At 36.3% G+C, this 27,137-nt stretch overlaps 1 protein-coding gene across 3 annotated transcripts; it reads right to left on the bottom strand.

Annotated features, from left to right (window-relative positions):
• Window positions 1–1,317: 1,317 nt before the first annotated feature.
• Window positions 1,318–27,137, bottom strand: LOC117341702 (serine/threonine-protein phosphatase 6 regulatory ankyrin repeat subunit C-like). 3 transcript variants are annotated; one of them, XM_033903559.1, is made up of 6 exons: window positions 27,119–27,137; window positions 26,926–27,031; window positions 20,215–20,795; window positions 14,252–14,561; window positions 8,663–8,677; window positions 1,318–1,794 (listed from the first exon to the last, which is right to left on the bottom strand). In XM_033903559.1, exons 3-6 carry the CDS (start codon window positions 20,764–20,766, stop codon window positions 1,337–1,339), a joined length of 1,335 nt encoding a protein of 444 aa, XP_033759450.1. In that variant the 5' UTR covers window positions 20,767–20,795; window positions 26,926–27,031; window positions 27,119–27,137; the 3' UTR covers window positions 1,318–1,336. The 3 variants fall into 3 exon arrangements, with proteins under 3 accessions (XP_033759450.1, XP_033759451.1, XP_033759452.1); XM_033903560.1 differs by lacking the exons at window positions 26,926–27,031; window positions 27,119–27,137 and adding an exon at window positions 21,123–21,257; XM_033903561.1 differs by lacking the exons at window positions 8,663–8,677; window positions 27,119–27,137.

Below are 27,137 nucleotides of genomic sequence, written 5' to 3'. Positions count from 1 at the left end.
CAATATATAATCTTAAAGATAACCTATTCTGCTTGCGTAATTAGATGAGATATAAATCAGTTTTACAGATATGTACAATAGATATAAGTTATTATAATAACCTGTTCACCGTTGATCAATACCGTACGTATGTATCTGCCTATCAAGTCATCATCTCACCTATACTTATCTGTTTGATGTACGAGGTGACATTTAAAACAATGGTAGGTGGACACTTGACATTAGCATTGTCTGTTTGTGGGGTCTACATATTATAGGTGATAATAGTGCATTTGTCCCAAGTCACGTGACCAGGACATTAGGTTCAATTTTGATGAGGACGTACATGATTATCTTCCTTTAACTGTACTATATATGCGATTATTACATTACTTCGGGGAGGTGATTACCGTGTTTCGGATAAAACTGATACTTCAAAAGTTCACAGTGAATACCATTTCATATTTTCCCCGAGATTTGTTTATCCATTGTTTGACTTCACAGGAACGAAATTACTTATAAACGTTTTATAACCCTCCATACACCTCTTTTCATAGTTAAAGTTCACGAATGTTACTTAAATAGAGTATAGGTCGAACCTGGAGAAATCCTTAATAGTGACTCATTGTCTCTCATGAAAACTAGTATTTAGGCCTAATTGCAAAAATACTTTAGACAAAAGACGATATCATACCGCTATTTGCAGTACGCTGCCCCCGTCCATATGAATATATTTACAATCGCTCTAACATTTTTGGGTCACAGAATTCCATTTGTCATAAAGTAAAGGACCAGTTTCGGCAATAGGGATTAGTTGATCAAAATTATTATTTTGGTAACATTTTTCCAATTAAGTCATCAAATCGTCACCCTCACCTTTTGTGTCGGTAATATTGACAGTGATCAAGTGAGAAACGCACGACTTCCTGGTGTCGTACGTTTTGTTTATATCTATTGACAATCCGCTTCCAATTTACTAACATCATTTTTTTCATTCATACCGTATTTGTATATTTTACATAAGCAAGTATTTATAATTTGAATTCAATTCGCACAGCACGAAATAAATGTTAAGGCTAGTACCACGACTTACAATGATTTGTATTCATCTTAAGAACTACTTAAGTGTGATTGATGATGCTCATGTCACAATTTTGTTGAAGGTGTTAATAAGTTAGTCATTGATCAGCGACAGCCATAGAATCAAAACTATCTTTAAAATGTATGTTTTACTACATTAGTGATGTGATCCTTCATCTATCAGATACAAAATGCTATATAAGTACTATGATCACCCCCGGCCTGATATTTAATGTCGGTATTAACAACAAAAATGAAGAAGAGAAACAATATTTTATCAATACTTTGACAAAAATGCCTCCGACATAATCATACACTTGAGAGAGGACGGAAGTGATAAAAGGCGCACTTTGTTCGGTAAGTCCGAACCTAGTGTACGCCAGATCATCAGTAACGTTGACTGAAACAGGCTTGTTGGCTGGGAGGCGGTCTTCCTCAAGAAGGTCAGCATTTCTTTGTTGATACGGAGAGATGTTGGAAGGGAAACTCCGGGACTAACCGAACGTAGATACGCAATGTTAGAAGGGTGGTATCCCGCCGACACCATGTATTTCACCAAATCCCAAGACGCGTTCTCTATTGCCAGCTCGAATGGGTCCATGTACACTTCCTCTTCCGGTCTGCGCGTTATCCTACCACGCACGTCCATCCGACACCCGTGGGAGATAAGAGCACGTGTCACTGCAGCGTCTCCTTTGTTTACAGCTACCAGCAGAGGCGTCATCCCGGACTGGACTGCAACAGGAACAGAAATTACGTTACAAATAGCCATTACATGTCTTTATTGAAAATTAAGTTAACACACTTAAACTATTTAGAATGGACACAAAAATGCAAACCCTCACATATCCTTCATGAATATAGACACTTTATATACTACTTATATATCCTTGTTATTCGTTTTAGTACAAAAAGGTTTGTGTCATCATCGCTAGTAATTAGCTATTCTGAAACAAAGAAAATACAACAACTGGAGCTATCTTTGTGACGAAAGCAAACCTGCAAAGTGTTTACACATTTTTGATACACAATTAAAACAGTCCTATTTTTCAGCTCAGAGCAAAAACGTTATATATTCAGAAGCAGGGGATCCTAAACCTTCCCATAATAGTTTATACTGTGATAAACGTTGTAGGAAATAATAGTTAAAAATCCAATACGCGTGAGAAAAAAATGAGAAACAATATCTTGTTCGTGTAGTGATTTGGGCATATTAGACATGATCGTTTTTGTCTGGAGGGTCACTGATAAAGACTTAGTAGTCGTATATAATGCATATTTATGGAGAAAATGGTCTAATCCGTTTACAAGATATGACCCATTGACTATCTTAACCTTCAAACTAGACCAAGATCATTAAAATGCGGAACGGTATATGCATATGCAGCGACTGAAATAGAGAGAATCGTAATTTATATTTCTGGTTTACATAACATACCGAGTATTTAGATTATCCTCTCTAAATGTTCAAATGTTTACTTATATGGCTTTGCATGAAGGCTAATATCATATACAGTCACTCACTGCCAAATTAGCATTATCGGGACCTAGAATTCAAGATTGTGTTGAGATACAAGTTGATGAAGAGTATAATTCAATATTACAACTGAAATATCAGTATACTCCATACATTAAACATTTACATCTACCAGACGATATTGAGGTTTACTGAAATATATATCTTGCTTTATTTATGGTTCAAAATAATCTCTGAAACAAAATCAAAAGTTTATTAGAAACGTTAATAAGTGGAAGATAAAAATATTCATTATCATTATTTTCTATCTATTACTTGTTTTAAACTGAAGGCGATAACTACTTTATAAACAATGTTTGCCATTGAAGTCGACTTTGACAAATCAATATTAGATATGGTAATTTGTTATACATTTCTATTTTGGGAATAATATGATAAAGTAAACTATGTAAAAATGATGAATGGTGACTGTAATAGGAAAGAGAAGTACAAACAGTAAACTCATTACAATGCGAGGTCTTCACTGCCCTGTATCAATATGTGTCTGTTCGGAATTTTGTTCTATAAAACAAAGTATCCTTACTTATTTCCATGTTTACCATTCAAATACAATTAGTCACACGCGGACTTAATTGATGTATGATACCTGTAGCAATGACCCAAATAAACTTTAATAACATCTGTTATGTCCAATATCTTATCAGGCATAATAACTTGTGACCTAAATAATCTGCATTATGCATATTTTAAACCTAATTAACACAATTATAAGTAGTTGGCTCACACTTCAAAGGTTTCTCTAGGTAATATCATATTTTATTACCAGTTAAGCTTAGTTTGTGCCGTATATTCATCACTTCTCGGGGACAACAGCTAATGAGGGGTTCTCGTCAACTATGATACGCGTTTGATGTCTAGTCCTATCTTCAACACTTTATACCAATGAACACATTGATAAAGAAAGCACATAATTATCATATGGAGTGTAACCAGACCTGTCAACCATGCTTTTTTTTTTTTGAGGTAAATCACCAATTTCAGGCCCCTATGTTTGCCATATATGTTCAGTATTTTTCATTTAAAATATCAATTTGTACAGAGGGGAATTAAATATGTAGTTTTAGGTATAAACAAAAATTAAAAAATGAATAAATGTTGTTGCTGATTACTTGAACATTTGTAATACATGTTTGATTCAATTATTGCCATAAAAATACCAAAAGGCTTGAGGTTCGATTCTATGTTAAGATTGTAACAGAAATTGTGGGCGTGTCGTTACTCTTACCAATTATCATGTTGATACAAAATGTCACTTAATCTAAATATGCATTATATAATGCTGTATATCAATTAGTTACACGTATGTTTATATCTAAAAGTTGTCAACGAAGTATCAGCATGGACATACAACTGTCAAACATACAATGACAGCAAGCACAGAGTACGGTATGTAAATTTACGTGTAAATACAACTGTATCCTCAATACCACAATTCTTATCTGTCTGTATGCTAAATTTTGACCAGACACGGCTTTGTGGAATGCGAAAAATGTATGAATGCATCTTTGTTTAATTCATAATACTAAAACATTCTATTTTAGACTGTATTAATATGATAAAGACACCTTATTTCAATAACTGTCATGAGTTATGTATATCAATCCCTTAATAAATACTTTCAACATTTATCACGTTACGATCAGCCAATTAACATATATGAATATACGTTAAACTATTTCAAAAAAAAAAAAAAAAATAGAAAAAAATTACCCTTATATGTAATACCGTTCTATGAGTAAAGTATCAGCCACAGGTCAGGCCAGCCCAGACTTAGGAGTCATTTTACCATTCTGACATTCCCGTAAATAATCTTTCATCAGACACACATATATTGCTAATTTGATTAATACATACATTTAAGTACCTCAGACAGGTAATAAAAATGAATATAATATTTTGCTATACACAACCATTTAGCCACACTTTACAGGAAAAAATCAAAAAATCACTGTATTTGACTAATTTCTGTAAGGTTTTGTTCATGATGCACATAATTACACACTGACATAAATTATACGATAATTATTCGCATGATTAAGCGAATCAACATTCCGGAACGATACATGCATCCAGACATGTTTATATATAGCAACATAATTGATGTTGGCGTCGTTATGATTAAATTACATGTCTTTCTATAAAGGAACATGTTTGATATTCAGGTTCTTTAATTTAATGACAAATTAATTTAATTAAAATTTAATACGAGTAGGAACACGAGCCTCTGTACAGATCACGAGGTAAATTTTAAATATTTGTAATTATTTATGATGTCACCAATTAACATCTTAACATGCTGTCTCATTCCACCACATTACCTAATAAATTATCTAAGTTTTAATCATTCTCAAGTTTTGAACATTTTTAATATCTTGCATTTGCATATACAAATGTACTATTATACGTGCTGTCTTGTTACAGTTCTATGAAAAGTACGCTGAAACCGATTTATTCATTTATGTTGGAAAAGTTGTGATCCCAATATTCTCCGAGAGGTATATACAGGTTTGTAAAACTAGTGCAATACTTAAGTAAAAAAAAGATCTTACAATAATGTTCATATTAACCGAGATAGGAATACAAAGGGAGATAACCACGATTTTCTATCGCCGTCAAACCAAAAAGGAGTAACAAAATTATGTCTATCATTCGGGCATTGTTATCATAATATTATTATGATTACATGTGCCTCGCTGTACATAAAATCTTATCATAACTCGATGTATGAATTTGATGTCCATATGATTAGAACCATCAAGTAGTGTTATGATAATAATCAGTAAGGATTTGGTGGCGGCGGCGGTAGGTTCTAAGCCTGGCTGACAGTATGTGCAGCTGCTGAACTATCCGATACCTGTTTGCGTGTCTTACAGTATAGAAACAAAATTATTTATCAAATTACAATACTTTGAGATCCCGTATCGGCTGTGTCTCGTTTGCTATATTCAGTTTTGTTGGGTTTTTTTTTCAATCTATATTTGTTTTTGTTGTTTTCAGTACATAATGGTAACCATCTCTAAACGAAGATTCGACAATTAATATCACTAGAACAGCGTTTAGGTAAGTCAACGCTATTGTCAGTGAAGTAATGAACGTTTTAAGATGAATAGCATCATATTTCTAACATTATTTTAAAAGACGTCTCCTTCAAGAAAAGGAACTCGAAAACCATCAATTTTCAATTAACTTGAAATATTCATATTAGATATTGTTTGAGTGTCGATAATATATATATATAAGCATATAAATATGCATTGTATACAAATTACGACAAAAATATCAAATCATGATCTAACAAACATATATAAAGACCATTGTCATAAAAAACAATAGGCAGCGGTTGTTATTCTAGTCTAATATTTCTTATCATTATGTTAGTATTACCACCATGTTAGTGTGCTTTAAATAGTATATAGTATATAAAGATTACAACGTAGTGTTACGTGTATCAATGGTCTTGTTGCTGTGAAACGTAATAAAGGTTACATCAATGTATTAATACAACATGACAGTCCTGGAACAATACTACTTACTACGTACAATAGATAAACAATAAACAAGCTATCTAAGTTATTGTAATGTTAGAGAATCTTCACATCTTAAAGATTAACTTCTGTATTCCAGCTGGTGCCATATATTATGTTAGATAATATTCATACTGTTAATGATTAATTTAGTGTTTTATCTATCCTGGTGTCATGTATCATGTTAGAGAATCTTCACATTGTTAAATATTAACCTGTGTATTCTGCCTGGTGTCAGTTTTAATGTTAGATTATCTTCACGCTGTTAAATATTAACCTGTGTATTCCGACCTGGTGTCAGTTTTAATGTTAGATTATCTTCACATTGTTAAATATTAACCTGTGTATTCCGACCTGGTGTCAGTTTTAATGTTAGATTATCTTCACGTTGTTAAATATTAACCTGTGTATTCCGCCTGGTGTCACATTGTTAAAGATTAACCTGTGTATTCCGACCTGGTGTCAGTTTTAATGTTATATTATCTTCACGTTGTTAAATATTAACCTGTGTATTCCGCCTGGTGTCACATTGTTAAAGATTAACCTGTGTATTCCGACCTGGTGTCAGTTTTAATGTTAGATTATCTTCACGTTGTTAAATATTAACCTGTGTATTCCGCCTGGTGTCACATTGTTAAATATTAACCTGTGTATTCCGCCTGGTGTCACATTGTTAAAGATTAACCTGTGTATTCCGACCTGGTGTCAGTTTTAATGTTAGATTATCTTCACGTTGTTAAATATTAACCTGAGTATTCCGCCTGGTGTCATGTTTAATGTTTGAGAATCATCATATTGCTAATTATCAATGAGTTTAGAGTAAATAAATACAAAATGTAATTGTTTAACTAAAGACATTTTAACAAGATAGATAAATGCTATTTTTAGAGGACTAAACAAGTTTGTTTAAGTGTGTCCACCGATCCTATTGTTATCGATGTGGATTTAATCACATACCGTGTACTGTTAAAATGGTAAATTCAATTGTTTAGACGTGAATCTACCCATAGAAGGTAAACGTATATTGGCGCTATTTCAACTAAAACATTCTGCTAAATATGCTTGCCCTAATTGTAGTTCAGATATAATATATATATATTTTGTTTGTTTTTGCTTTGTTTGTTTGTTTGTTTGTTTTTGTTTTGTTTGTTTGTTTGTTGTTTTTTGTGACATGTAGTATGACTGTGCTATTCATCAGTGCGCTAACCTGTTTATATTCGGTGAAGCTCTAACGTTTGAATGCACCATATTTAGCACATTTATAGTACATAGTTATATATTCAGGCAAAAACGTAATTCAAAAGGTCAGAAATAATTCCAAAAAAAGGTTTTATATTAAATAAATTAACAATTAAATTCCAAATTATCGAACTAAATTGCACCAAGGTTACAATCGTTTAAAAAGATTAAACAGAAACAAAAATCAATTAATACTGGGTCATATCCAAAGTCTAAGACTAAAGTGAAACTACAATTAGAAGTTATCACATTAAAATGAGGGAAAAACACATTCTGATCCAATTTAATCGAATTTGATATACAGAGCAAAGAAGGGGACAAAGATAAAAAAAAAAAACAACATTAGTAACTACTTAATATGTAAATACGACGAAATAGCGATTGACTATGGCATCTGGTGGCACTCGTGATGTCTATCGCAAAATCAAATAACCTACTTAAGTAAAGTTTATTACCATTGATGCTAATACATGTCTGGAATGATATACCGCCATTATACTAATGTTATGATAAAATTAACCTTTCTTAAAAAGTAAATCTTATCACTCAATACATTGTATGCTATCCGTATTAATATTTGATTAAAGTAAGGCAATTGTTTCTTTTTTTTTTTTTTTTTTTTTATTAGAAAATCGTTTAAAGGGATATGGAAGTTACATCCTTGTCAATCAAATATATACTCATTTGTTAAATAACAATTTAGTGTCGAAGATTTATATACGGAATATAATAGGTTTGATATCATTGGACAAGAACGAAAACTAGTTCTCTCCAGCTTACTTACTAAACGTTTTACGTTCAAAATTAGCAAATTATAAAATGGTATTTTGACTGAGTAATGTGTTGGCAAGAAAGATCAAGGAGCATTATTTTTACTGTAAAGCGTTGACAATAACTTAATCAGAGTAATTCCTCGATGTAATTATGACAGGGCGTTGTTTAGACAATAGCCTAGTGTCTGTCAAAGGCAAATGTGTCCTAAAGACTGGGACAATAGCTCGGTACGTCCAGTGGGAGTATCACCGTGACCCAGACGTATTGTACGCGATCTACCTGTTCTAGTTCTAACATTAAAGAAGGGGCGTTACGATCTTCAGTGAAGATTTATATAATAGAAGGCATTCACGTGAAGATGTTTTAAATAGAGAATCATTTGATTACTGCTGGAAGAAGGTTCAATCCGTCCGCAGCACTTTTTGCATAAAGTATCTATCTTGTTTAGTGTTTGTTAGTTCCCGCGATAACGTGATTTAGTTCGTTACAGCTACAAATATCAGTTAATTAGTCTACATCAGATACTCACAGTTCCGTAATAATACTGAAAATATGAAGACAAGAATTAATTCTCTGGAAAGAAGACAAAAATCAAAGGAAGACACACACCCATAAATACTTTCATGCAAGAAAGAAAGACCACACATCGAGGGGCAGTATATTTCCGACAATGTAACAAAAGCAGGCGGAGGGGTTCACTGTTCACGTGTAGACGATGTAGTTAACCATTTAAATGTCGTATACATCATAAAATGATTAATATAATTCAGAATTAAAATTGATGCATAGTCATGTTTGATCAATACAAATTAATGTATATAAATCAAAACCCTCTTATTCAGCGAAAGACAATCTGAATGTTAATTTTATACAATAGCTTTATGTCATATATTTCAAAATTAAAAAAAAGAGTCTAAAATGCATGTACAAATAAACTGCCGTAATTATCTGTAGATATTAGGCATATTTATATCAATTATTATCATTTTTACAAAGCAATAACTTTAGACATCTGAGCAGTCAGAGATTATTTACATTCTGAGTCATGGATGGGTCTGACATTTAAATATGACGGCATGATTAAGCATTCCATGTATCTAAAAAGACTCAATTAGTCGGAAGCGAATGTCTACTTTTAGAATATTGTAATAAAGGATAATTCTGATAGTCTCGGCATTATGTTAGGAATGTCTTTGATCATATCATATCATATCAGATAAAGTTGAAAATCGTATGCCGTTTTTAACATTCTTTTTAACAAGTTAGACACTTATTTTACTAAAACGAACAAATCAACACTCAATTGATTTGAAATTTAATTAAAACGTCCTCTGATCTATTTATTCAAAATTTCGGAATTCCAGGAAATCCCAATTATTATTTTTAAAGGATGACAAGGAGATCATGATCCCAAGGATAGATATCCACGTTAATTTAATCATCAACGTTTTGTATCAGCTATGTTTCATCATATAAAGTATCTTTATACAAAATTGTAGAAACATTGAACGTCATTGTAATATCTGTGGGACTGTGGCGTTACTATAATAACTGCTGGAGATATTATACGTTCTACGTCACTGTAACAACAGCCAACGTAATTAAACCACCTTTTTGTATGTCACTTTAGTAACTGTTGACGTAATATTCGTAACTTTGAAGTCATTCAAATATGTTGGCTACGTCATTTTAGTGACAGTCTACGTCACTATCTGTGTCACAAAACGTAGAAAGTTAACTGGTTTATACTGTTTTAGGACAATGTATGTGGCAGTATATTACACACATACTCGACAAATTGAACACTATAGAAACTATCAAACCACCATAGTTTACTGAAATCGACCTTACAGTTTTGGAGGATATGTCCGAATAAGATTCTGTGATGACTGGCGGACAGATAGACAGACAATGCGATTCCAATCAATCTTAAAGCTTCTTGGGGTGCGATATTTCTTCTATTTTTTTTTTCTCAGAAATTCTTTTTTTTAAATAGGAGACTTTTATTAATTGTCAAAAGTTCATTCTAACTGTCGAGTTTAATGAGGAATGTTCAGATGTGCAGTACCAATAAAACCTAAAGGCACATTCCTTTCCCTCGAGATGGCCAATACGTGTTATCGTAGAACTACGGATGATCGCAATCACCATTAGCCCAGTTCTATCGTCTGTTCTTGGGTCAGCGACACTTAATGATTCATTAGTTATGACCTTGTTTGACCCCTGTACCGCATTCACCAAGCGATGTACCACTTGTAAACGGTCATTACACTTGAGGGTACTCCTATAACAATACTGTAGTAAGCGACCCGCCAACTGTGGAGCCCTCGTCATACACACAAATCCTCTTCGACCTAACGTTAATACGCCAGCAAATCAGTACTAGATAACTTCACTTCTGTTTAAACTGTTCCAAAACTAAAGAGGTGAACATGACTTCTGCTAATCCCCAGAATATACGTAAAAATAATTAGATCCCAGCCCGTAACATACACCTTATGGCATAATTGTGTGTTTTGCGTATTTGTGTAACAGAGAGGGTACCATATGGTACGGTACTTTGAATACCTCCATATTGCTATCCTTATGACGTAGACATGTCTTGGTCTTCATATAGAGTAACATCGTCTTTTCACTTTCCAGAGAGAAAATTAACATCACATTTTGTATTGCTAAGTCACGCGGATACTGTGAGTCACACAGATCAGTCACACTGATATTGTAAGTCACACAGACAGGTCACACAGATACTGTAAGTCACACAGACAAGTCACATTGATACTGTAAGTCACGCAGATAAGTCACACTGATACTGTAAGACACAAAGACAAGTCACACTGATAATATAAGACACACAGATAAGTCACGCGGATACTGTGAGTCAAAAAGATAAGTCACACTGAAACTAAGTCACGCAGGTGAGTCACACTGATAATGTAAGTCATACAGGCAAGTCACACTGATATTGTTTGTCATACAGATAGGTCACAGTCATACTGTAAGTCACACAGATAAGTAACACTGATACTGCAAGTCACAGAGTTAAGTCACAATTATACAGTACATCACACAGACAGGTCACAGTGATACTGTAAGTCACACAGACAGGTCACACTGATACTGTAAATCACACAGACAGGTCACACTAATACTATATGTCACACATACAAGTCACACCGATACTGTACGTCACACAGGCAAGTCACACTGATACTATATGTCACACATACAAGTCACGTTGATACTGTAGGTCACCAAAACAAGTCACGTTGATACTGTAGATCACATAGGCAAGCCACACTGATACAGTAAGTCACACAGATAAGTCACACTGATAATGTAAGTCACAAAGATAAGTCACACTGATACTATAAGTCACACAGATAGGTCACACTGATACAGTAAGTCACACAGATAAGTCACACTGATACAGTAAGTCACACAGATAGGTCACACTGATACTATAAGTCACACAGACAGGTCACACTGATACTGTAGGTCACGCTGATAATGTAAGTCACACAGATAAGTCACACTGATACTGTAGGTCACACTGATACTGTAGGTCACACTGATACTGTGAGTCACACAGACAAGTCACACTGATACTCTAAGTTACGCAGATGAGACACACTGATACTGCAAGTCACACAGAAAGGTCACACTGATACTGTAAGTCACACAGATAGGTCACACTGATACTATAAGTCACACAGACAGGTCACACTGATACTGTAGGTCACGCTGATAATGTAAGTCACACAGATAAGTCACACTGATACTGTAGGTCACACTGATACTGTAGGTCACACTGATACTGTGAGTCACACAGATAGGTCCTACTGATAGTGTAAGTCACACAGATAAGTCACACTGATAGTGTAAGTCACACAGACAGGTTACAACGATAACGTAAGTCACATAGACAAGTCATACTTATACAGTAAGTCATTTAGATAAGTCACACTGATACTGTAAGTCACATATATAAGTCACACTGATACTGTAAGTCACACAGATAAGTAACACTGATACTGCAAGTCACACGGATCAGTCACACTGATACTGTAAGTCATAAAGATAAGTCACACTGATACTGCAAGTCACACAGTTAAGTCACAATTATACAGTACATCACACAGACAGGTCACAGTGGTATTGTAAGTCACACAGACAGGTCACACTGATACTGTAAATCACACAGACAGGTCACACTAATACTATATGTCACACATACAAGTCACGTTGATACTGTAGGTCACCAAAACAAGTCACACTGATACTGTAAATCACATAGGCAAGTCACACCGATACAGTAAGTCATACAGACAGGTCACACTGATAATGTAAGTCACACAGACAGGTCACACTGATACAGTAAGTCACACTGATAATGTAAGTCACACAGACAGGTCACACTGATACAGTAAGTCACACAGATAAGTCACACTGATAATGTAAGTCACACAGATAGGTCACACTGATACTGTAAGTCACACAGACAAGTCACCGATACTCTAAGTCACGCAGATGAGACACACTGATACTGTATGTCACACGGATAGGTCACACTGATAATGTAAGTCACGCAGATGAGACACACTGATAATGTAAGTCACACAGATAGGTCACACTGATACTGTTAGTCACACAGATAAGTCACACTGATATTGTATGTCACACGGATAGGTCACACTGATACTGTAAGTCACACAGACAGGTCACACTGATACAGTAAGTCACACATATAAGTCACACTGTTAATGTAAGTCACACAGATAAGTCACACTGATACCGTAAGTCACACAGACAGGTCACACTGATACAGTAAGTCACACATATAAGTCACACTGTTAATGTAAGTCACACAGATAAGTCACACTGATACAGTAAGTCACACATATAAGTCACACTGTTAATGTAAGTCACGCAGATAAGTCACACTGATACCGTAAGTCACACAGATAGGTCACACTGATACTGCAAGTCACGCAGATAGGTCACACTGATACTGTAAGTAACATAGATAAGCCACACTGATACTGTAAGTCACACAGATAGGTCACACTGATACTACAAGTGACGCAGATAGGTCACACTGATATTGTATGTCACACGGACAGGTCACACTGATACTGTAAGTCACACAGATAGGTCACACTGATACTGTAAGTCACACAGACAGGTCACACTGATACTGTAGGTCACACTGATACTGTAGGTCACACTGATACTGTAGGTCACACTGATACTGTGAGTCATACAGATAGGTCCTACTGATAGTGTAAGTCACACAGATAAGTCACACTGATAGTGTAAGTCACACAGACAGGTTATAATGATAACGTAAGTCACATAGACAAGTCATACTTATACAGTAAGTCATTTAGATAAGTCACACTGATACTGTAAGTCACATAGATAAGTCACACTGATACTGTAAGTCACACAGATAGGGTCACACTAATACTGCATGTTACAAAGATAAGTCAAGTTGATACTGTAAGGTACACAGGTAAGTCACACTGACACGGATATTGAGTTGTAATTTTGAGCTATACTCTTATCGTGGTTTAAGTTGCGGGTTCTATTTACCATTTTCTTGTACACCTGATTTTAACTTTATTATACTTACATATCATTATGGCACATTCTAGAGATAGTAGAACTTCCCACATATATTGAAATTCAAAGCAAACAACAGCTATATTGTTCCTGCTTTTTCATAGACCGTCTCTGGTGTTATAACATAGAACAGTTCTTTGTTCCTACGCAGACTTTTTAAAACTTTTATTTTCACAATGTCGTGTAAAATCGCTGCGTGATATTCGTATTTAATGTGTTTTTGTCAGTCGCAAGCGGGATCACAATAACTGTGCTAAGTAAAACGGGGATATCCAACGCAAAACTGAACAGAGAAGGATGTCATTTTGCATTACAGATAAAAAGAAAAAATATTCTGAATTTCCTTATTAAAAGCTATCATGGTCGAAAGCAAATACCATTTATACAGTATTTATGCACCCTGTATTCTTATTTCATTCTAACTGTCAATACGGCACACAGTATACAGATGGGAGCACAAATATCAAGCAGAATCTCAACACAATAATCTTACATGTAACATCCGGACAAGCGCCGTTGTCCAGGAAGAATCGTACCAGTGGCTCCACCTTGAGGAACGTTGAAACTATGAGAGGGTTACTACATTTACACTTGTTGATGTTGAGATCAGAACCCGCCTGTGTAAGTTGTACGATGACCGTCATGACGTCAGGATCAATCTCACGATTTATCTCGTACGCATGTAAACACTCACTGATGACGTTAGTCAGAGCGCTCCGGCCAGCCCTGTCCAGAGAGTTCGGGTCAGCTCCCCAGGATAAAAGCTTCTCTACGACTTTGATGTTCTTTTGTAGTGCTGCCACCTGAAATGTGAATTGTTCATCAGGTTATAACTATCAAATGTTTGATTGCTTTTAAATTGACATTTTGAACACTTGATACAATGTAGTCGGTTGCAAACAACATTTTTGATAATGAAAATATACCTATTGAAACGATTACATTCTCACCGAAGACCAGGGTTCCTACACATGTATCACATCGTATGCAAAAGGTACGGAACCGCCTAGTAAGTATTGGATTACAACTATTTTAAGTACATTTATACTATCAAATCTGAGAATAGTAGTATTGTGATACTAGAATGGCCTCACGAAACGTTCCCTCTTTCAGATGATGTGATGTCTTTTACCTGTACCCAAGCAAAGCCCTGACAAACTGAGGGGACAGGTTCATACTATTCTTATCAAACTTTCACTTTAATATAAAATAGTGAACGGTGGAAAAATATCGTTGATATATGACTGTCTTGGAGTTTAGTTTGAAAAAATACGCCAAAAGATTAAATGCAATGATGATCAAAATTTGTTGTCGAGCTCGACATACAAAGATTACAAATGGAAAACAGCCATAACATCTTTAAGCAGTTTCAGATACATCGACAATGTGCTGTCTTCCGAAACAATATAAACCAATGGACCATTGGAACAAGGCCACATACCTAGGAACGGCTTGTTAAACAAATGCTGTGTGTCTTGTATTGTGAATCGTATATTTTAAACCTTTCCCTTGTAACGTACCAATCGTGCTCCCTTACTATGCCTTCTTGTTGTATTTGATTCGATGTTAACGGACTTGCTCTTAAAAGCATGAAATATCTTATTGATGCCGAACAGACAAAGGTTGATATACAGGCTGATGAAGAATGCAGGCAAGTGTTCTGATTGTCCTACTTCCTTGAATGTCATAAAAGTCTGTGCTATAGGCTCCTACGTGATGTGCGACATTTATTTGAGGTGTTACTTCATCAGATATCATCAAAATAAATATAGCAATACGTTTATATTACCTAGGATACAGATACATTGATATTACCTAGGTATACAGGTACATTGATATTACCTAGGTATACAGGTACATTGATATTACCTAGGTATACAGGTACATTGATATTACCTAGGTATACAGGTACATTGATATTACCTAGGTATACAGGTACATTTATATTAACTTGGTATACAGGTACATTGATATTACCTAGGTATACAGGTACATTGATATTACCTAGGTATACAGGTACATTGATATTACCTAGGTATACAGGTACATTTATATTACCTTGGTATACAGGTACATTGATATTACCTAGGTATACAGGTACATTTATATTACCTAGGTATACAGGTACATTGTTATTACCTTGGTATACAGGTACATTGTTATTACCTTGGTATACAGGTACATTGTTATTACCTTGGTATACAGGTACATTGTTATTACCTTGGTATACAGGTACATTGATATTACCTACGTATACATGTATGTACAATGAAGATGTCCGTAGATGAATATAGATACAATGCTCCAATCAGTACTTCCTGTATTTCTCTGATCTATAGCATGGTTTCCCATGTATATATTCTCTTTAAATAACTTTTGCTTGTTAACAATGTGCATTGCCTTTTTTGAAAATACAACTAAATCATCAAAAATGTTCTTGTTTTTCAAAATGTACTCAACATACCAATAACTACTAAAAAGGCAACCGTTAGACAACGTTCACGTTTGACTTCATTATAGATAAAGGCTACAAGTCCATCAATTACTGAAGGTATCCGTGTGTATGATTCACTCATCTGAGCGTATAAATGTACCTGGAGCTGATTATCTATCTTTCGCTCCATCATTTAAGCGCATAATTATATGAATCCGATTTCAAGTACAATGTACAATCACTCAAATCTCAGCATACATACATAAAGATGAATATTAGAGAGAGCATCAGCTTTTATGTCTGATCTAGGTGTAAATGAAGCTCAACATAAACGACAGCGTGACGTGTATGTTTCTCTCTGATTAAAGCGTATAAATGAAGCTGATGGAACGATTTCTCTTATCTAAACGTATAAATGAATCTCAACATAAACGACAACATAACTTTGTTTGTTTCTCTCTGATTAAAGCTGTTTGCATGGTTTCTCTGATGTACGCGTATAAATGAAGCTGATGAGACGATTTCTGATCTAAGCGTATATATGAAGCTTAACATATAAAGTAAGGGACACCATCACCCTTTCGTTCCTCTCTGATACAAGCGTACAAATGATGCTGATCATCAGGGTGTGCACTCACCGTTACGCAAGTGTCAAGCTTAACAAAGACCAATTGTAGTTATGCAAAGGATTTTTTCCAAAACTCAATACCGAAAATGTTAACACTGCCGTCTATGTAAATGTTTCTATTTCCGTAATCTCCATAGCGTCAATACAGCTGGCTAATGAGTTATTCACAGCAGGTGACTGTATATATACATAGCTTCATTTTTGACATAGGCAAGGCGTTTTATATTTGGCATATAGGTCTATAGGTTAGCAAAACATCTGTTTTCCTGAGAGTTACAAAAATATAGCATTGGACGTATATGATATACACATGTCCGCTACTTACAGGGCGGGTCAAACCTCGTGCGTCAGAAGTATTATGTACAATTTGACCTGTAGACTTAAGTTGAGTAAATACCTCAATACAGAACATAAAACATTCTACATGAAGATGTTCAGCTGATACTCTTTACAAACACTGATAACTCAAAAATGATAGCTTTTCTCGATACAGAATGCATCGCTTATGCTTCAATGCAGCTAGACTATCTTATGTTACGGCTATTGTACCTATTTATCTCGAATAACCAAATTTTATCTCTACTAACTCTATCTTTCCTGAACAGGCAAATTTAACTACTCGTTGCAAATTTTGATCACTTTCATATGCATTATTTCGTTGATATTGATTTAAGCTTAGACTTCACACATTTTGTTTGACTTTTTTATATTTACTTAGTCAACTCACAATGACGTGTCAGCGAAACTGTACCTCTCATTAAAACGAAGGTGATTTTTTTTAATTAACACGAGAATCTATTAAAACGTACACAGAGAAGTGAATTTACTGAGATCTATCTCATCGCCGAAAGCCGCTATGAAATTCTAGAGTAAATCAATGTGGAAATTACGTTCTCAAAATGAGGACTTGGGCAGTAGCAATACGGACAACATTAGTCTTGTCGATAAATTCCTCAAGAAATCAAACATTCTGCATCAACATTTTTTAACGTCCTATCAACAGCCTTTGTCATTAAAGGACGTGCCTTGTTTGGGGGTGGAGAAAAGCAGGGGTAACTGGAGAAAAACCACCGGCCCACGGTCAGTGCGTGGCAACTGCCCCACGCTGATTTCGAACTCGCAACCCAGAGGTGGAGGGGTAGTGATAAAGTGTCGGGACACCTTAACCCCTCAGCCATCGCGGCCCCGATCGTCCATCAAGGCGGTAATGTATTGGTAGTTTGCTTGTTCACAATACCTATTTTCTATTTACTGTTTTCACAATAGAAATATATCATGACTTCTTCAAAACTACTAGTGAGCAATGGTAAGAAAGCGCATCACTAACGCAGTATAACTTACTATTGGTAGATTGGGAAACATCAAAGAATCGTAATCAAAAGTGCATTTTTATTCTAAATCATTGAAACTAGAGTGAAATATGTACAAAGGGCATGAGGAATGTTACAAAGAATGAAAGACAATCGTTTCCTGCTTTATCGAACACACCAGCCAAGTAATTAAGGTGAAATCGTGGTAATGCCAGGTTCTCAAAGATAGAACCTTGGCAGGGCAGCGAGACCAAAAGAATAACTAATACGAAAGCCATGGGTAATGATGTCGGACAGAAGAGATATCAGAAACATAATATAAAATACGGAACGGGGAAACTGTTTTCACCGCTATAGTGCCATCGGCGTCATAACTGTGGGTTTGTTTATTTTGTTTAAGGTCCTATTAACAGCCAGGGCCATTTAAGGACGTGTCAGGTTTTGAAGGCGGAGGAAATCCGGTGTACCCGAGAAAAACCACCGACATGCGGTCAGTACCAGGCAACTGCCCCACGATGGTTTCGAACTCACAACAACCCAGAGGTGGAGGGCTAGTGATAAAGTGTTGGGACGCCTTAACCACTCGGTCGCTCACCCCGGCCCTATATCGCCATAGTACAAATATTATAGAATGCTTGGTTGGTTAATCAGAACAGAGTTCATATTTCAATGGTTTCCACGAATGAACGGTTGTTATCTACAATCACTCTGAAACGTCATAACTGGTCACGTTACCATGACACCCCACCGGTTTCATCAAGGTTTCTTATCTTGAAAATTTTCCATATTAAAACATTATTGGATTTAAAGAAATTTATTTCTTAGGACCTTTTTTCTATATTTATATGCTTTTCTATGGAAATTCTTAGTGAAGGTGTTTCCTTAACTTAAGGAGAACTGATGCAACCACGTGAGACTCCTCGCGCACTTTCATCCGGGCCACAAAGAGTGATTAATATAAGTTGATATAACATGTTTCGCTATTATTGTAAAAATATATAAAGCTTTCATTGTTTTGGGCTGAGACCAAGTCACTTTACTCGTACAAAAAAAAAATTCCGCTTACGCCTACATCCCAATATCGTTGTGCTATATTTTCAAGGAGGAACTATTAAGGTCAAGGTTCCTTATAATCTTAGGAAACAACTGCTTAAAATAAAACGATTATCGACCTACTATGTGCATGTACCTACCCTATTTTCTGGCATGTTAGTGGAAACACGTGTGTTAATTTCAAGCCACATTTTTGGATAACAAATCCCTATCGTCAAATTCGTGTTAACGTCAAGCAGTGAGCAGAAATTGCCAATGAATTAGATTTCGAGTTGTCTCCGATGTGAACTGTCAATCCAAAGTCCCAAAGTGAGACACTGTTAATGTCGTCATTAGAAATGTTATTGAATGATGAACAGAGATGAACTTGAGTTACGATACCAACTCAATTTATTACCCCCATAAAATCGTCAAAAGCAATGTCCAGTCAGTTTATATAGGTAAGTACAATGTATATGGACGTGGACTCCATCAGTTACTTTCATGTTGGTCAGTTGTACCATATGACGTCATACCACTACAACAACGTAAGTTAAGGGTGGTGCCTATTTCAATGGCTCAAAATTAAGGGGCGCCGTATAGGGCAATATCGATGAAAATCCATGTCACCGGAACCGGAAATTTGGTACATTGTACGAGACCTATCCCGCGGTCAATTAGAATGATTATATAATGAGCCAGCTGTTACCTTGTACATCTCTTTCTATGTCCTATCGACAACTCTGGGCATTACTCATGCTGAGGGTACCTAGTAATACTTTAACGACTGGCATTTCACAGTCAATTAATGGTCGTTAAAATGGCACTGCGCATGTACTCTTCATCTGAGTGCGAGATTCATCGTCATACCTAATTTTAAAATGACGAGTCTCTTTATAGTTGTTGGACCAAATAAAGAGAATACGTGAACATCAGCAATGATCCTAACATATATTTACATTGTATCATTGTAAGGCATGCTTCAAATAAACTGTCTGGATATCTCATGACCTATTGAACCGGAAGTCATATACATAAAAATTAAAACCTACCTGAAGAGCTGACCTTTTACATCGGAAGTCTCTCATATTGACAACAGCACCTGAGGTGAGAAGCACGTCCAGAAGGGCGATTTGGTTTGGGTACGGTGGCTGAGAGCAAAGATTAATAAGGGGAGTTAGTCCGCACATTGTGCTAGCATTAACGTCACTTCCGTACCACAATAACAACTTCACAGCCTCTTCACAACCTTCTTCCACTGCAAAATGTAGCGCAGTCTTACCGAATTTGTCTTGACACCTAACAGAAGACTTTTTCCATGACAACAAAAACTTAGCCAGGTTTAAATTCCTTGCAATAACACAATGCATTAAGGGGGTCTGTCCCCATTTATCGCGTATGTTAATATCCGCTCCATTTCTGATTAGAAGTTTTGCACATTCTACGCGTCCCTTCTCACAGCATAGATGGAGAAGAGATTTCCCACTCAAACGTCCATCGTCCTCGAACAAGTAGTCGACATCTGCGCCACCTACTAGCAATTTGTGAAGCTTTTTGTGATTATCCTGTTCCAGCGACAAATACAGATCGGGCAAAACCGCCATTCGTTCATACCGGAAGCTCCCGAAACTACCTTAAACAGAAAAAAACAAAAAGTGAATTAATTTACAATCAAATTATTTTGAAGTAATTGTGTATTGGAAAAATAGAACAAAGTGTTTTTCTTTGTCAAGACCCTGACATACAGGATATTCAACTTCTAAAATCCAAACCGATTATTCCGGAAAGTTTGCCAGAATAGCGAGGTTCAAGTAAAGCTAGGAGCAAACACTTAATATATTATTTCCAAATCAATTCGGAACTTTAACATTCGTGTTTCTACTTTATCAAAGTACAACCTAGCTTCAATGATTATTTTGCATTAAAAAGGTATGTCTCAATACAAGTACACCTCACGTACGAGACTATTTCAAGATTACGTGCTATCCCTGTGCATGTGACGAAATGAATGATTTCCGATATTGCGCTGATTTGATGTTAGCCTGTGTAGCAGGTATGATACACGTCCGTGTGGACAGCGATTGGTCTGTGGCCAGTACTTGTCAGTTCCCCAGCTTTCCCGATTTTCTCATCCCAGTATGGAAGCCCCATCGGTGCATGTACATTACAAACTTGTGTATATCATCTCGAAGAGTGCTGATTATTACAATGTACATGAAAATTCCTTTCTCTAGTGTTTCAACGAAAAACAGACCCTTACATACACGTCACTAATGATTAGTCAAGTTCGATTTCGCTTTAAAGCTCCAAAATTATGTATATTCACACATCAACTTGTCCATGTTCTTTAATAGTTTTTTTTTTTTTTTTTTTTTTGTATCTTTATTATTCGTTTCCTCCTGCAATCTTATAAAAGCTTTTTTTAACAACATATGCCTAATCCAACATGTAATTATACAAAAAAAAAACCTCTGTATTTGTAATACTTTTACGAAGAGAAACCACAGGTTTGCCTTACACGCTTGTACGGATACAGGCACAAGGAACATTCCAAGCGCTACCCATTAAATACTGATAATATTACACATATAGCAATCATATAATCTTATTTTCATATTTCAATTACAAATGTCAATAATTTGAAATGAAATACATGTATGAGGCGTATGAATGTGTAACGGTATAAAAGCACAGACAACAAGTTGTGTCGTTTGGGCTTCCATACTTACGCGAAATAAATGACGTAAAACATCGTAGTATTGTCACCCGAGGCACATCACCACATGTGTGTAATGGCGGGGCGGAATTCATGTTTGATCGCTTGGTGCCCTGTATATATTGGCACAATCTCCGTGTAACCCCCTCCGTCATTGTATCTCCGGTCGATAGATCTGCATTATGCCGTAGTAAGCAGAACCGTGTATATTTGCCTCGAAATGATTTGTCTCAATACAAATTCACCACCAGAAATTGAAATAGAAAACAAAACACAAAAACATCCGAAATGCTAGGACTGTTTATGGTATTCAGCAGTAACAAAGGGGACAATATTGCTTATAAAATGTAACTCGAAAGACCTGCTTATACATTTTAAAAGTTATTTTCACTGCTTATCCGGGATAGAGAAACTATAACAATAGCGTGATGCCATGCATATGTATGACGTCACAACAATAAGTATATTAAGTGTTAATGAGGTATATATACAATGTACATGTATATCAAATGTTTAGGTCGGTAAATACGGTATACCACAAATTTCAACATATTCGGTTGCTTTTTAAAATACAAACAGTTTTATTTGTTTTTGTTTGCTTTTTTAGCGATAACGCCAATGATTTGTGTTAAAATAAGAAAAATATGAAAACAAAAAAAAAATATGAACATTTTGATTCCCTGTTTTTAATCATCACTATCGTAAATGATTTTATCATTAAATTAGTGAAAGTCTATCGAAAACTGTACTGAGAGCATTCTTTCACCAGCCATAGCTTAGTTTTTTGTCTGTTTTTTTTTTTTTTAATTTATTTTTCTATGAAAATTTCCTCCGGCCAGACATTCGTTAATAAAATGTTGACGCAGCACGTGATGATATTATTTTTGGCGTTATGTAATTGGCAGACTGTAATTAATCAGATTTATCGAATTGAAGACTATTTCCAAATAAAAACCTTTGATTAAGAAATTGATTTACATCCTCGCCTCTCATTCCAATCAATACATGATAGAAGTATATACTTGGCAGAGGAGTCAGATACGTAATTTATTAAACCGCGTATTTCATGCACAGCTTGCACACTGTAGTGTCTGCACATAACCTTCAATAATCGATGACCTTGTGAAAACCACAGGGACTTGAGAATTCGCTACAGTCTACGTTATTTGGACCTTCCCTAGTGTGAATAGCACATTTTCAGACGTTTTTGGGGGCTAGACGAAAATTAGGTAAAAATTACAACCCGGTGTTAATTATGTGTCATTTTTACCGAATTTGAATCTAGCTTCCGAAAACGTCTAAAGATGTGATATATATCTACACACACGGGAAGGTCCCTGTTGTAAAAACTAGACCGCCCACAATCTATACCGGTAACACCACTTAACACCAGGTACATGTAACATATCCATTGCACCACCTGTACTCTTGCATACACCTATTCCAACATATTTATGTCTGTGTGTCCATATACAGGGACAACCAATGGGCCATATCATTTGTATTATAGTGTCATACATACAATAATATGAACCGTGGGTTGTCTCGGAATACCGACACCCTTCAGCACACTCGTTACAACTCGGTTGATTTCGTAAAAACGATGACGAGTACTGTACCGGAAGTAGCCGACTATCTCTAGCAATGGATCCGTAGTTACGGAATCAACCGAGGCGTAATGAGTAGGGTGCGCCGCATAAGAATTACGTTCCAAAAATTACGGATTTTTGAAATGATGTTTTGTTATACTGTCTTTGTTGATGACACAGAAGTGGTCTGGAGAAGGCAATACAACGAGTATAAAATCTATCAAAGAGGCTTTTCTTTGTCTCTGTCGGCAGGTACAATGTACATCAGTACCCGTCTTATTTGTGCATACTGTAGACAACGCAAATCATGCCAGTAGTTTCCTAAGCTCATATATAGTCAGATCATTTACATTTGTACAAATTTTACACATCGATGTAAATGTTTGAATGGCGGTATCGGCCATGAATTATATCTAGATAACATGAAATGCTAATATGACGTCATTTTCGCGCCATTTTGAAATAGGTTTGGTCAACGCTATTCATGCCGCATCAGATAAAGCACATAAAATGAATCAATCGTCTTAATCATATTTATTAATCATCTAAATAATTTTGCCGGAATCGTAGAAGACTCCCTCAGAAATAAACACAAGATGAAAACAAAAAATCAGTCTAAATCAAACACAAACACATTTTAAAATATCCTCTCAAATGTAATTATAACCAATATTAATGACAGGATGTATTCATGGTCCATGTGAATGCAATATGGTTTACAGATCAATAGCGCGAAGACAACTGCATACATTTCAACTGCCATCTAACCTGAATCATCATTGTACACCAGGGAGGATGGGATTTAAGGTTGTTTTCTAATACCACATCGCCTTATACAATCTACATCTTTCCTTTATGAACGTTTGTCCGACAAAGCTCTTCCTCTTCGACCAGAATCAAACCAACTTCTGTACAGTGGTAAAGGTCTAATATCCCTGTGGTGTATGAGATCTGGCATTAACTCAACGTGTTTTATGATGTATATTTTTACTGGCAAATGTAAGCACACTCTCCCTGTTTGTAGGGCATATAAGATATTAACGAGGCAGACCCTTTAGCATCTGATTAAACCCGAGATCATCAATCTTATACATCAACACTTTCAATAGAAATTAAAATGAAAATATAAAAAAAAATGTATCAATTAAAACAATGCATTTTGATTTAAAATATTAAACACGCAATAAATAAAGCAAATCAAACATGGATGACTTTAAATCAATTTTATACTCGGTCATCCGAATAAATTAATTCAGCGAAAAAGTCTTCCCAGAACTTGAAAATTGTACCATCAGGTATGCATAGCCGACAGTCCGAAAACTATCGCCAAGCATTGAACCCCGGGGATGTCTGAAAACTGTATCGTCAGGCAAGGAACCCCGGGGAGTCTGAAAACTATCGTCAGGCATGGAACTCCGGGGAGTCTGAAAACTGTATCGTCAGGCAAGGAACCCCGGGGAGTCTGAAAACTATCGCCAAGCATTGAACCTCGGGCTGTCTGAAAACTGTATCGTCAGGCAAGGAACCCCGGGGGGTCTGAAAAACTGTATCGTCAGGCATGGAACCCCGGGGAGTCTGAAAACTATCGTCAGGCATGGAAATCCGGGGGGTCTGAAAAACTGTATCGTCAGGCATGGAACTCCGGGGGGGAGGGGTCTGAAAAACTGTATCGTCAGGCATGCATATCCAGGTGGTCTGAAAACTGTATTGTCAGGCATGCATATCCAGGTTGTCTGAAAACTGTATCGTCAGGCATGCATATCCGGGGAGTTTGAAAACTGTATTACCAGCCATGGAACTCCGGGAAGTTTGAAAACTGTATTACCAGCCATGGAACTCCGGGAGTCTGAAAACTGTATTACCAGCCATGGAACTCCGGGAGTCTGAAAACTGTATTACCAGCCATGGATCTCCGGGAAGTTTGAAAACTGTATCGTCAGGCATGGAACTCCGGGGAGTCTGAAAACTGTATCGTCAGGCATGCATATCCGGGGAGTCTGAAAACTGTATCGTCAGGCATGCATATCCAGGTTGTCTGAAAACTGTATCGTCAGGCATGCATATCCAGGTTGTCTGAAAACTGTATCGTCAGGCATGGAACTCCGGGAAGTTTGAAAACTGTATCGTCAGGCATGGAACTCCGGGGAGTCTGAAAACTGTATCGTCAGGCATGCATATCCAGGTTGTCTGAAAACTGTATCGTCAGGCATGCATATCCAGGTTGTCTGAAAACTGTATCGTCAGGCATGGAACTCCGAGGAGTTTGAAAACTGTATCGTCAACCATGGAACTCCGGGAGTCTGAAAACTGTATTACCAGCCATGGAACTCCGGGGAGTTTGAAAACTGTATCGTCAGGCATGGAACTTCGGGGAGTCTGAAAACTGTATCGTCAGGCATGGAACTCCGGGAGTCTGAAAACTGTATTACCAGCCATGGAACTCCGGGAAGTTTGAAAACTGTATCGTCAGGCATGGAACTCCGGGAGTCTGAAAACTATATCTTCAGACATGCTTCTATGGGAGTCTGAAAACTATAGCGATGAGCATGCATCTCCGGGAGTCAGAAAACTGTGTATGTACCATCAGACATGCATCTCTGGGGAGTCTGAAAACTGTATCGCCCTAGAGGTTTGTAATAAACACAAGTTTGACATCACGTTTTGTACATGCTGTATAATCTGTGTACAGAGTGCGTGTCTAGGACTACATGTATAATATGTACGGCATAATTACACACCATACATAAATGTATTATCTAGTATGTATATGTTGAGTTTAGAATAGGTTAATTATACATTATCATCTCGGTGTTAAGACAAAAATAGCTTTACCTATCTGTTGCGTTGGTTTTAATCATCTCTAAAACTTCCGTATGCAAGAAAAATGTAGACAACATGCTACCTCGCGTAACCTATTAGATGTGACCACAGTCTAACCCCCGGGGAGGGGGATACTATAAATAACATAGGAATGCTCTATTGTCGGTTTAACGGTGCGCTGGTATGTGATTGAGGAAATGAGGCGACAGCGCGAAGGGATCGTTAGCGCGTGTACCTCACGCGCACTGTCACACCAATCAGCCGATACCAAGGGATATGAGCCCAACAACGGCATTTATCAAATAGCGCCTTCCCCTGAACTTGTACACCGGTATATACAGATACCCTAGAGTTTATATAAGTATATTATCTACTGTAGAAATTAACCATATGTTATTTGTATAGAATAATAAACTGCTATGTATGTATACAGTCTGGCACGTACGCACGTGTATATAACGGGGATTCCATACATTCTTGACAACAGTAATATTCATAATCAATACATTTATCAATTAATCACAAAATATACAAGATGAATACAATTTGCTGCATACAAAAAAAAACACAACATTTTAAACAACATATTGCATTGTCCTAATTTAAATGAGTGGTCGCATTGACATTTTTCTGCTTACCTTTGAGTTCTTCTTACTTTCACATGATTCTCGTACCCGCCGCGGAGTGATAAACTGCAACAGATGCTGATGCTACTTGGAACTCCTCGGGATTCGTCCCCGTCATCTATAAACAATGGAGAAAAGTGTTACACTTATCGAATATACCGACCTGGGGTCGTTAATAATGTGTGTCACAGGCTGGGATACTCACTGCACTAATCCTTATACGT

This window comes from Pecten maximus, chromosome 14 (assembly GCF_902652985.1).
Source record: "Pecten maximus chromosome 14, xPecMax1.1, whole genome shotgun sequence".
NCBI classification, from domain to species: Eukaryota; Metazoa; Mollusca; class Bivalvia; order Pectinida; family Pectinidae; genus Pecten; species Pecten maximus.
The sequence above is the reverse complement of the archived record's forward strand: the minus strand, read 5'-3'. Positions and strand labels throughout refer to the sequence as shown.